Raw genomic sequence first — 13115 nt, 5'->3', positions numbered from 1 at the left:
GCAGATCTGATGACGCTTGAAGTGTCAGTGGTAGGTAGATATGTTGATTGGAGCCTTTGGCAGGTCCCTAGAGATGTAGAAGACAATGATCTTTTTATTTGATTAAACTTTAGAACCTGAACCTGAAGAGCCTGAAGACTTTTTAGAAAATGCAAAACATGAAGAGGTAGAGGAAGAACCTAAGAAGGAAGAGGAAGAAGAAATAGAAATAGATGCAGAAGAATCATCAATACTAGCCAACTTGGAACGACTTTGGTCTTTTTCCTGTGAATTAACCAAAGGCCTCAATGTGAGCAGCCTTGCCTGGAATAAAACAAATCCAGTAAGTTGTCAAACATTTGAACAATTCTGTTTCTAGCATTGAAGGGAAATGATCAAGTTCGAGTAATGAAGAATTGTTTTCTTTAGATATGGGGTGAGGAATTTAAATTGACCGTAACTCCTAAAACAAGTTCCAGTTTAAAAAGGGGAAAATGCAAATAGTTACAATAATGTTTTTCTTTTTTAATATAGTAAACATTTAATATGCAAAATATTACCATTTTTATTTTAGGGGATCTACTTGAGACATGGCATTCTCTGAATTCATGTTAGATATGGAGAACTAAACTAGAAGATTGGTTGATTTATTTTAACATATACCAAAACTCATGTGCCCAAATTTGTATTAACCTCAAAATAGTTATACGTGGAAGTATATACTTAATCTAGTGACCCTATAACTGTGCAAAATAATTTTGAGATTCCTTAAAATACTGTTACCACTGATATTAGCAAGTGCTTAAGCAGCACTTAGTATGTAGCAGGCACTATTGTGTTTTAACTGTACTAACACATCAACTCTATGAAATAGATACTATTATTTTTCTCATTATGTTGAGAGGAAACAGAGGCACAAAAAGCATAAATAATTTGCCCAAAGTTACACAACTAGTAGGTGAAACAGCCAAAATTCAGCTGTAGACATCTGGCTCCACAGTTCTTGCTCTTAGCTCCTGCACTGACAAAAGTCATCTGGAGACAAATAAGATGAATTGTCAAGTTGGAGAATTATATGTTTGCTTGTAAAAAAAGAAATAATTATAGAGTAATGAGACTGATTTTCTTCTGGGGTTTATAAACTGATTCTGAAGGTATTTCCCAGTTAACAATTCCAAAAATTTTTCAGGTAATGGCAGGATCTTCGGAATACATATTTAGCATATTGTTGAAGCAGTCAAAACCAATTTATTTAAATTATATTGTAGTTTGTTTGGTTAAGAATTAGCCTTACTATTTTATTTCCAATCTTATCAGGTGCTATGTGCAAACATGACAGTTGTCATAGTTATTAAAAAACAGAAAGTCTATAATCATTTCCATTGAAACCTAAATAACACATTATGTCTATTATTTTGTAACAAAATAAAGTACTTTTATTATAAATTTGTCTTTATAAAACTATATTTGGGACCATATGGCTGATTAGTGGAAATAATTTTAATTAATTATTTAATTAATTTTTTGGAGAAATGGGAGTCTTATTTTGTTGCTGAGGCTGGTCTTGAACTCCTGGTTTCTAATGATCCTCCCACCTTGGCCTCCCAAAGTTCTGAAATTATGAGTGTGAGCTACCAGCCTGGTCTTTAAATAGGATTTAATAAATCAGTAATAAAGATACGTGAAACATTTTTAGAAACTGAATATACTAGCATTTTAAAAATTAATGCATTGCTATGGAGATTAATTTAAATCATTTTGAATGAAGCTAAATATAATCATATAGATGGAATCTATAATATTTATTTATTGTATCAACATTTATTGAACATTAACTCTGTGCTCGGCACACTGTTAAGGCACTAGAGATACAGTAGTAATGAAGTTATACATAGATCCTGTCTATATAATAATTTCCAATGTGCTATGATTAGGAAAATAAACAGTGCTGTGGGAACACATGTGAGAAGCTCTTGAATGTTTCTTAGAGAAAGTAGTGCCTCTGCAGAGTCTAGAAGAGATACGTAGGGATTTGTCTTTGTCAGGGTGAAAAGGGTAGTATTGAAGACTGTTTTTAAGACAGAGGGTATTGTGGAGAGATTATGTTGGCCTGAAAGTAAGGTGATGGTAAGAAAATATAATATTGTAAAATTAAATGTATTCTGGTTACAAAGCAGAGGGGATTTGTTCAGTTATTAAACTAGTGCTCATTTGTATTTACATATGCAGTTCTTGAAATGACCTCCTGTATTAGGCAGCTCATGCTGCCATAACAAAATATTACAGACTGTGTGGCTTAAACAACAGAAATTTATTTTCTCATAAATCTGGAGGCTGGAAAGTCTAAGATCCAAGGGCTACTGATTCAGTTTCTGGTGAGATCTCTCTTCCTGGCTTGCAGTGGCTGCCTTTTCACTGTGTCCTCACGTGGCAGAGAGAGACCTCTGGTGTATTTTTCTCTCTTTTTTTTTTTTTAGACAGAGTTTCGCTCTTGTTACCCAGGCTGGAGTGAATGGCGCAATCTCCACTCACGGCAACCTCCGCCTCCCGGGTTCAAGCAATTCTCCTGCCTCAGCCTCCTGAGTAGCTGGGACTACAGGCGTGCACCATCATGCCCGGCTAATTTTTGTATTTTTAGTAGAGAAGGGGTTTCACCATGTTGACCAGGATGGTCTCGATCTCTTGACCTCGTGATCCACCCGCCTGGGCCTCCCAAAGTGCTGGGATTCTCTTTTTATAAAGTCACCACTCCTGTCACATTAGGTCTCCATCCTTATTAGCTCATTTAATCTCAAATTCCTCCTAAAACCTTTATCTCCACATACAATAATACTGGAGGTTAGGTCTTCAACATAGGAATTTTAAGAAGACACAATTCAGTCTATGGCACCTACTTTCAACTTAAGTGTCCTTTATTTTACATTTGAAATAATTAGGTCATCCTCAATAACTCAAAAGATATTATAATCTGTTAATACAATCTCAGAACACTACCTCAATATGTAAAAGAACTTGTTAGCAATTGGTTATTTTTAGGTGCTTATCTTTTAGTCTGCAAATGAGAAGCATTATACTGATTAATTTTTTTGCTTAGAAATATGGAGGTATAGAATATAAACAGATGATACACTGGCATTATTTCCTCTTAGTTGAAATGTCTTACTACTATTTTTAACACAGCTTATTAATACATATCTTTATACATTTACCAATATTTTTATGCTCTCTTCTATTATTTTTAAATTTTTTTTTTTATTTTCAGGATCTCTTGGCTGTTGGATATGGGCACTTTGGATTTAAAGAGCAAAAAAGAGGATTGGCTTGCTGTTGGTCAATAAAGAATCCCATGGTAACCCAGACAAGAATAAGAAGCATTTTTTACTTGGCTAACTGTTGACAAAATTCTCATAAAGTATATAAATACACGTAATAATTAAAGTCTAGAAAATTTTATCAATTGAGACTTTTGTTGGTTTAACTTCATAGCAATTAAAATCTATTCTTGTTGACATAGGGTAAAGATAATTCATTTATTAATTCATTCAGTAAATATTTATTGAACATGTACTATCTGCCGTTATATGTGGTGATGCTGTGTTTAACCATTATTGATTTTCACAGCTAATTACAAAGAAAAATGAATCTGTACATGAAAATCTTTTGAAAATTATGTTTTTAACAATACTTGGTTGTTTCTTAATATATGAATACCTCCTTATCACCTGTTATTCTCAATAGATATAAAATAAATTAATATGACCTTCTTACTGTCATACATTTTTCAAAGAGAATGAATAAGAATTATAGTAGTATTTTTGCTAAACAGCCCTAGTCAATCTGTTACTTTAAAGTTTTACATTTAGTTTTAATTCACAACTGAAATGCAAAGCGGAAAACTTAGAGAAGGGTGAAAAGAGCATATAAAAATGACTAAAATTTTTATAAATAGCTCTACTCTGTAACATCTGTAACAATGTTTGAATAAACTTAGCTGTATCTCATATAAATCTGGGTTTATGTAGCATAAAAGAACGGAAGAAGCAATTTTAAACGTGGAGGAATTGACATTGGATTCATCACCAGTAGTTTGTCTTCTTTTTTATGTAGGTGGTTAAAAACAGGAAAGGGATTAAATTACACATTAAAACAAAACAAACTCTTCATGGGGTTGTAGAAAAGAGTACCTTGGGAGTTTTGGAACTTTTTCTGTTCATTCTTTAGATTAGATAACCCAACCATCCAAAACAAATACTAGAAGACAGGAATATATACTAGATGATTAGTTTTTTGTTTCCATAAGAAGGTAGACATGTGATAGTAATATTAATCCTGCTGAAAGATTGTCAAAATATAATTATTGTAGAAGCCTGTGCTGTACTTTTTCTTCCTTCTTTCCTTTCCTCCCTCTCTCCCTTCCTCCCTCCCTCCCTCCCTTCCTTCCTTCCTTCCTTTCTTCCTTTTTTCTTTCTTTTCTTTCCTTCTGAGATGGGGGTCTTGTTATGTTGCCCAGGCTAATCTCAAACTGCTGGTCTCAAGTGATCCTCTCACCTCAGCCTCCCTAGTAGCTAGGATTACAGGTGTGACCATCATGCCCAACATTCTATTTATTTCTTAACGCCATTGAGTGCTGAGGATTCATTGTTGTATCAAAGGAAATGACCAAATGAGGTTTTATTCTTTTCCATATGAGAAATTAGGAAGACAGAAGTAACTGAATGTGGGCTAACTATTCTCACATACACACTGCTACCAGACTAAATCTCAGTCACCATTATGTTCTGCCTTACTGTGGTCTACAAAAACAAGTTGAAAATGTAATTTTTTAAAATTTAGTGGCCAGAACGTATTTATCAGAGTCCATATGGAGTTACTGCTGTGGATTTTTCGATTGGATCACCTAACCTTTTAGCAGTTGGCTACCACAATGGCACAATTGCAATTTATAACGTACGGAGCAACAGTAATGTTCCAGTTCTGGATAGTAGGTAAGAACCCAAGGATAAAATAAACGTAGACTACATGGTTTTTCAGGAAGATTTACTCTAATGTTATTTAGTTTCGAGTAAATATTTATGTTGTTACTGAGAGTGATACCATTATGTTTGAAATATTTGATAATCTCTCATGTTATCTCTCCAGCTGGAATGCTCTGTCCTAATAGCTCCTTCAACTACTTCTCTTCCCATCTCACTAACAAACTTCCACTGGCTTGACAGTTTATGCTTATTGTTAAACTATTGCTTTGTTTTCACTTATTCCAGGAAATCTTCTCATTCCTTTCCTTTGTGCAACAATACATAACCTTTATCATAGCACTTATCACATTATATATAAAAATTGTTTATGTGTATTTATATATAAATCTATCCTATCTGTCTATCATCTATTATCTATTATCTATCTATTATCCATCCATCTATCTATCTATCTATCTATCTATCTATCTATCTATCTATCTATCTGTCTGTCTGTCTGTCTGTCTGTCTGTCTGTCTATCTTACTAAAGAGGGTGTAAGTTATTTGAGAGCAAGAATTGAATCTTACATACCTTTCTGTCATCAGCATGTCATATAATATTGGACATGTAACAGGAATCCAGTAAGTGTTTGATGAGTAATGAATGAATAAATGAGTTATATGAGGAAAGCCAATAAGTTAGAGGTGGAGGATGTTAAAGATGCTAAGTTTTTGTAATAGACCGGACACCAATGGGTCATGTTTGTAATAGTGTTTGAGTAAACTTAGCTAGAACTAGAAATAACCATTAATGCAGAGGTTCCTGAACTTAACTTTCAAATTATTTGCAGTTTTGTAAGCATGGCCCTTTGTGCTTGTTTCTGAAAAGAGGGTTCATAATTTTCACCAAAAAATCAAAGATATGTATGATTTTAAGAATGTTCAGAACAGATTGCATTGGAGGGTTTCTTTAAAAACCAAGGAAGTCAGTACTATGAAAACGGCATCACATTAATCTGATAGGAAAAGAGTCTGTAATCTGAAAAGTGAGTTTAATTTTTCAGAAAATTTTTAACTCTAATTCATAGAGAGTCAAACCAATGGGTATTCTTGAAAGTAGAAAGAAGAGTGAAATACAGAAAGAAGAATTGTTTACCTGGATAAGATTTAGATGATTAATAACTTAATTCATAAAAACGTTAAAAAGATAAAAATACTTATATTTAATATATCTAAAATAAAAGTCATAATTTACACAACTAAACTAAGAAAGAGTTAATGAATGAGTAAGAAAAGAAGATTCTGAAAAGAAAGAACATTTTTGCTTTTGTATTCCTGTTATGATAGCTAATATAGTTAAAGACTAGTATAATTTTTTTGTAAGAAACAGAAAAAATAACAGTGACTTCAAGTAGAAGAGTGGTTGTCTTTTTTATTTTTCAAAATATTTAAAATAAAAGTTAATTTTGAACAATAAAAGGATTGTATAAGTAGGTCATGATCTTCTAGGAAGCTGACCTTATCACTTATACTCAAGCCTTTAAGGAATTATTATTTTTTAAAATTAATTTATTTTACTTTAAGTGCATACTATATCTGGCATTTCTCCCCATGTTATCACTCCCCACCCTTCCCTCCCTCCCCATACCCTGCTGTCTCTCCCCTACCCACCCCCAACTGCCCCTAGTGTCTGATGCTCCTCTTCCTGAGTCCACGTGTTCTCATTTTTCAACACCCACCTATGAGTGAGAACATATGGTATTTGGCTTTCTGTTCTTGTGTCAGTTTGCTGAGAACGATGGTTTCCAGATTCATCCAAGTCCCTACAAAGGACACAATCTCATTGTTTCATACGGCTGCGTAGTATTCCATGGTGTATATGTACCACATTTTCTTTGTCCAGTCTATCATTGATGGGCATTTGGGTTGGTTCCCAGTCTTTGCTATTGTACACAGGGCTGCAGTGAACATACGTGTGCATGTGTCTTTATAGCAGAACAATTTATATTTCTTTGGGTATATACCCAGTAATGGGATTGCTGGGTCAAATGGAATTTCTGTTTCTAGATCCTTGAGAAATCGCCACACTGTCTTCCACAATGGTTGAACTAATTTACGCTCCCACCAACTGTGTAGGAGTGTTCCTATTTCTCCACATCCTCTCCAGCATCTGTTGTCTCCAGATTTTTTAATGATCGCCATTGTAACTGGTATGAGATGATATCTCAGTGTGGTTTTGATTTGCATTTAAGGAATTATTATAATGATTATATATTTAGTATTTTTTTCCCTGTTTTAGTGAATCACCTCAAAAGCATTTGGGACCTGTATGGCAACTACAGTGGATAGAACAAGATCGAGGAACAACAGGAGATGACAAAAGAGAAATCCTAGTTTCTATATCAGCAGATGGAAGAATCTCCAAATGGGTTATACGAAAAGGACTAGACTGTTATGGTAAAAGGAATATCAAGTTATCTTTCTCTTGTTACCCACTGAATTAAAAATTTCTAGTTGGCCATGTGTGAAAGGTGACAAATTATGGTTTGGCCGATAAGAAAAAAATTGGGCTTGGTCATTGTTTTTCTAAGTAGCTAGTTCTGTTGTGTGCTAATTTCAGCCTAATTACATGCAAACGTTGGCAGAACTAATATTATTTGCAGGAGAAACACACAAGATATTTGTGGTGCTCTTTCATGTAGTAAATCACAAGTTATACATGTTTTTCTTTAAATACAGATTTGATGCGATTAAAGAGAACTACTGTTGCCAGTAACAAAAAAGGAGGGGAAAAGGAAAAGAAAGATGAAGCTTTGATATCTCGACAGGCTCCTGGAATGTGTTTTGCTTTTCATCCCAAGGTAAATTATTTCACTCTATTATTTGCCACTGCATATAGCAATTTCCAAAAATTGAAGTGTATTAAAATATAAAACAAGACCAAATATTAGCCCGTTAATGAATACTGTGCATAATCTATTAGAGACAGAAGGTAGATAAGTTATCGCCTGGGCTAGGGGATGCAGGGAAGAGAATAGGTAAGGAGGAAAAATGCGGAACGAGTACTAATAATTATCGAGTTTTTGGGAGGGTGATGAAAATGTTCTAAAATTGATTGTGGTGATGGTCTCACAACTCTGTGAACAAACTAGAAACTATTGGATTATATACCGTACATGTGTGAATTATATGATATGTGACTTATACTCCAATAAAGCCTTTTAAAAAATAATGTGCTTTGTAAGTGAAAAAATAAACACAGTTGTAGCTGCTAACCTAAGGTAGAACAGTACATTCCAGTTGGCTATACTATAATCTTTATCTGGTTTTGCACACTGATAGATGAAAGCTGTATATTTCTGAGGAACTATGGAAAGATTTTCTTTACAACTTTGTGCTTAACTTGAGTGCCTCCCCTTGCCCTGCTTGGCCACTCTGCTGCTCTGTCATACTTACAGAAACCTAATCCACTCTATAGTCTTCTACATTTTAATTCACGTGGTGACTCCCAAGATTTGGGGATTAGGAAGGCCACTTAAATTTTATGTTTACTAAGAATCAAATCAGAGTGCAGTTAATGAAGTCCTCCTTTTTCTAATTTTTTTAATCTGAAGATACTTTGTTTTTAATTTTTAATTTTTGTGAGTACAGTGTAAGTATATTATGGGATACATGTGATGTTTTGATACAGACATGCAGTGAGTAAGAATCACATCATGGAATATGGGGTATCTGTCCCTTCAAGCATTTATCTTTTGTGTTACAAACAATGCAATAATATTCTTTTAGTTATTTTAAAGTGTGCAGTTAAATTATTATTGACTATAGTCACCCCGTTGTGCTATCAAATACTAGATCGTGTTCATTCATTCTATTTCTTTGTACCCATTAACTGTCCTCACCACCCCCTCACCACCCTCCTACCCGTATTTATTTTTCCCAGCCTCTGGTAACCATCCTTGTACTCTCTGTCAATCTGGAGATACTTTGGAATCAGAAAATTCAGCCACCATGATAGGCTTTTAAGAACATGGATTCCATGTTTTCTGTTACATGTAATATGATCATCTCTTTGGTGACACCATCATCTACCTCATTATGCAAACCAGATCTTGAGCTCCTCTATTCTACCCTATCATCCAAATGCTACTTAAATTTTATTGTCCCATCCCTTCCAGTCGAAGCCTGCTATTGCTAAAGTAGTTCAGGCCTTTTTTATTTTTTACCTTTATTGCTATAGCCATCTTCTAACTTCCTTCATTCTCAAATTCACGTAATTCACCTTAACTTTGACTCCAGAACAGTAGTTCTCAATGTGGGCATGGAGGGGATAATTTTCCCATTAAGGAACATTTGGTAATGATTGGAGATAATTGTGGCATTGCAGTTGTCAGGAATTGAGGTCAGGGTGGGGAAGTGCTACTGGTGTCTCTGGGAAGACACCAGAGATGTTGCTGAATATCTTTCAATGTACAGGCAGCCATCACCCTCCTAGTGCACAACAGTTCCCAACACGGAATTATCTGGCCCCAAATGTCAATAATGCTAGGTTGAAAAAACCTAGTCTAGTGCCCTGAAGTGTCCTTGGCATAAGGAATTCAAGATGATCATGTGCTCTGTAAATAAAAACAGTTTTACTTTCTTTCAAACCTGGTTCCCTTTTATTTCTCTTTCTTGAATGATTGCACTGGTTACAACCTCCAGTACAGGGATGGTAGAGATGATGAAAGTATACATTCTTATACTGTTCCTGATTTTAGAGGAAAAGCCTTTAGTATTTTACTATTAGATATGGTGTCAGATGAAGGTTTTCTGTAGATGCAATTAATCAGGTTGAGGAAGTTCCATTACATCTCTAGTTTGTTGGGTGGTTCTTAATTGGAATGGATGTTGGATTCTGTTAAACGCTTATCCGTATCTGAAAGATGATCATACGGTTTTTCTTTTTAAAGTTTGTTAATATGGTGAATTAGATTATTTTTGAATGTTTATCCATGGAATAAACTTTTTTTTTTTTTTGATACAGAGTCTTGCTCTGTCACCAGGTGCCAGGCTGGAGTGCAGTGGCACGATCTCGGCTCACTGCAACCTCCACCTCCTGGGTTCGAGCAATTCTCCTGCCTCAGCCCCCTGAGTAGCTGGGACTACAGGTGCACACCACCATGCCCAGCTAATTTTTGTATTTTTAGTAGAGATGGGGTTTCACCATGTTGGCCAGGATGGTCTCGATCTCTTGACCTTGTGATCCACCCACCTCAGGCTCTCACAGTGCTGGGATTACAGGCGTGAGCCACCACGCCCAACCGTAATAAATTTTATTTGATTGTGTTTTATTACCCTTTTAATATACTAATAAATTGGATATGCTGAAAATTTGTTTAGAATTTTTGAATCTTTTTGGTTATGAGAGAGATTGATCTATATTCTTGTCATGTCTTCGACTTTATTATCTGGGTAATCATGTCCACATAGATTTAGTTTTAGAAGGAATTTTCATAAAATTTGTATGAATTCTTCATTATATACTTACTAGAATTAACCTTCTGGGCCTGGAGTTTTCTTTGTGAGAGATTTAAAATTTTTAACTACTAATTGAAATTTTAATATATATAGGGTTATTATGGTTATTTAGTTTTTCTTGAGTGAGCTTTGGTAATTTGTGTTTATTAAGGAATTTGTCTGTTTTATCGATATGGAATTTATTGACATATTTCCTTATCTTTAATAACTATGGAATATATAGTAATCTCACCTCTAATTCTTTTTTTTTTTTTTTGAGACAGGGTCCCACTCTGTCACAAAGGCTGGAGTACAGTGGTATGATTATAGCTCACTGTAATTTTGAACTCCTAGGCTTGAGCTATCCCTTCATATCTGCCTCCTAAACAGCAAGGATTACAGGCACACACCACCATTGCTGGCCAATTTTTTATTTTATTTTATTTCATTTCCATTTTATTTTATTTTTTGAGACAGAGTCTCACTTTGTAGTACAGGCTGGCATACAATGGAGTGATCTTGGTTAACTGCAACCTCTGCTTCCTGGGTTCAAGTGATTCTCCCACCTCAGTCTCCTAAGTAGCTGTGATTATGGGTGTGCACCACCATGCCCAGCTAATTTTTTGTATTTTTTTTTTTTAGTAGGGATGGGGCTTCACTATGTTAGCCAGGCTGGTCTTGAACTCCTGACCTCAAGTGATCCTCCCATCTTAGCCTCCCAAAATGCTGGGATCACAGGCATGAGCCACTGTGCCTGGCCTAATTTATTTTTATTTTTATTTTATCTTATTTTTATTTATTTTTTTATTGCATTTTAGGTTTTGGGGTACATTTAAAGAACATGCAAGATTGTTGCATAGGTACACACGTGGCAGTGTGATTTGCTGCTTTCCTCCCCTTCACCTATATCTGGCATTTCTCCCTATGCTATCTCTCCCCAACTCCGCACCCCCGCTGTCCCTCCCCTATATCCCCACAACAGACCCCAGTGTGTAGTGCTCCCCTCCCTGTGTCCATGTGTTCTCATTGTTCAACACCCACCTATGAGTGAGAACATGCAGTGTTTGATTTTCTGCTCTTGTATCAGTTTGTTGAGAATGATGGTTTCCAGGTTCATCCATGTCCCTACAAAGACATGAACTCATCTTTTTTTTTATGGCTGCATAATATTCCATGGCATATATGTGCCACATTTTCCCTGTCCAGTCTATCATCGATGGACGTTTGGGTTGGTTCCAGGTCTTTGCTATTGTAAACTGTGCTGCAATGAACATTTGTGTGCATGTGTCCTTATAGTAGAACAATTTATAATCCTTTGGATATATACCCAGTAATGGGATTGCTAGGTCAAATGGAATTTCTATTTCTAGGTCCTTGAGGAATCACCACACTGTCTTCCACAATGGCAGAACTAATTTACGCTACCACCAATAGTGTAAAAGTGTTCCTATTTCTCCACATCCTCTCCAGCATCTGTTGTCTCCAGATTTTTTAATGATCACCATTCTAACTGGCGTGAGATGGTATCTCAATGTAGTTTTGATTTGTATTTCTCTAATGACCAGTGATGATGAGCATTTTTTGATATGTTTGTTGGCCTCATGTATGTCTTCTTTTGTAAAGTGTCTGTTCATATCCTTTGCCCACTTTTGAATGGGCTTGTTTGTTTTTTTCTTGTAAATCTGTTTTAGTTCTTTGTAAATTCTGGATATCAGCCCTTTGTCAGATGGGTAAACTGCAAAATTTTTTCCCCATTCTGTTGGTTGTTGATTCATTCTAATGACTGTTTATTTTGCCGTGCAGAAGCTGTGGCGTTTGATTAGGTCCCATTTGTCTATTTTGGCTTTTGTTGCCAATGCTTTTGGTGTTTTGTTCATGAAGTCCTTGCCTACGCCTATGTCCTGAATGGTTTTGCCTAGATTTTCTTCTAGGGTTTTTATGGTGTTAGGTCTTAGGTTTAAGTCTTTAATCCATCTGGAGTTAATTTTAGTGTAAGATGTCAGGAAGGGGTCCAGTTTCTGCTTTCTGCATGTGGCTAGCCAGTTTTCCCAACACCATTTATTAAACAGGGAATCCTTTCCCCATTGCTTGTTTTTTTTTTCAGGTTTGTCAAAGATCGGATGGTTGTAGATATTTTGTGTTGCCTCCGAGGCCTCTGTTCTGTTCCGTTGGTCTATAGCTCTGTTTTGGTACCAGTACTATGCTGTTTTGATTACTGTAGCCTTGTAATATAGTTTGAAGTCCAGTAGCGTGATGCCTCCCGCTTTGTTCTTTTTGCTTAGAATTGACTTGGCTATGCGGGCTCTCTTTTGGTTCCATATGAAGTTTAAGGTGTTTTTTTTTCCAGTTCTGTGAAGAAGGTCATTGGTAGCTTGATGGGAAAGCATTGAATCTGTAAATTACTTTGGGCAGTATGGCCATTTTCACGATATTGATTCTTCCTAACCATGAACATGGAATGTTTCTCCTTCTGTTTGTGTCTTCTCTTATTTCGTTGAGCAGTGGTTTGTATTTCTCCTTGAGAGATCCTTTATGCTCCTTGTTAGTTGTATTCCTAGGTATTTTATTCTCTTTGTAGCAATTGTGAATGGCAGTTCGTTCTTGATTTGGCTCTCTTTAAGTCTGTTATTGGTGTTTAGGAATGCTTGTGATTTTTGCACGTTGATTTTGTATCCTGAGAC

General features: G+C 35.5%; 1 protein-coding gene across 1 annotated transcript in view; it reads left to right on the top strand.

Moving 5' to 3' along the window:
• DNAI4 (dynein axonemal intermediate chain 4) overlaps window positions 1-13115 on the top strand; it is a 96035-nt gene that overhangs the window by 68960 nt on the left and 13960 nt on the right. The window contains 5 exon segments of the mRNA XM_039473958.2: window positions 114-322; window positions 3242-3328; window positions 4813-4964; window positions 7235-7392; window positions 7675-7796. Of these exon segments, the coding sequence (XP_039329892.1) occupies window positions 114-322; window positions 3242-3328; window positions 4813-4964; window positions 7235-7392; window positions 7675-7796 (728 nt within the window).

This window comes from Saimiri boliviensis, chromosome 11 (genome assembly GCF_048565385.1).
Source record: "Saimiri boliviensis isolate mSaiBol1 chromosome 11, mSaiBol1.pri, whole genome shotgun sequence".
NCBI classification, from domain to species: domain Eukaryota; kingdom Metazoa; phylum Chordata; class Mammalia; order Primates; family Cebidae; genus Saimiri; species Saimiri boliviensis.
The sequence above is the reverse complement of the archived record's forward strand: the minus strand, read 5'-3'. Positions and strand labels throughout refer to the sequence as shown.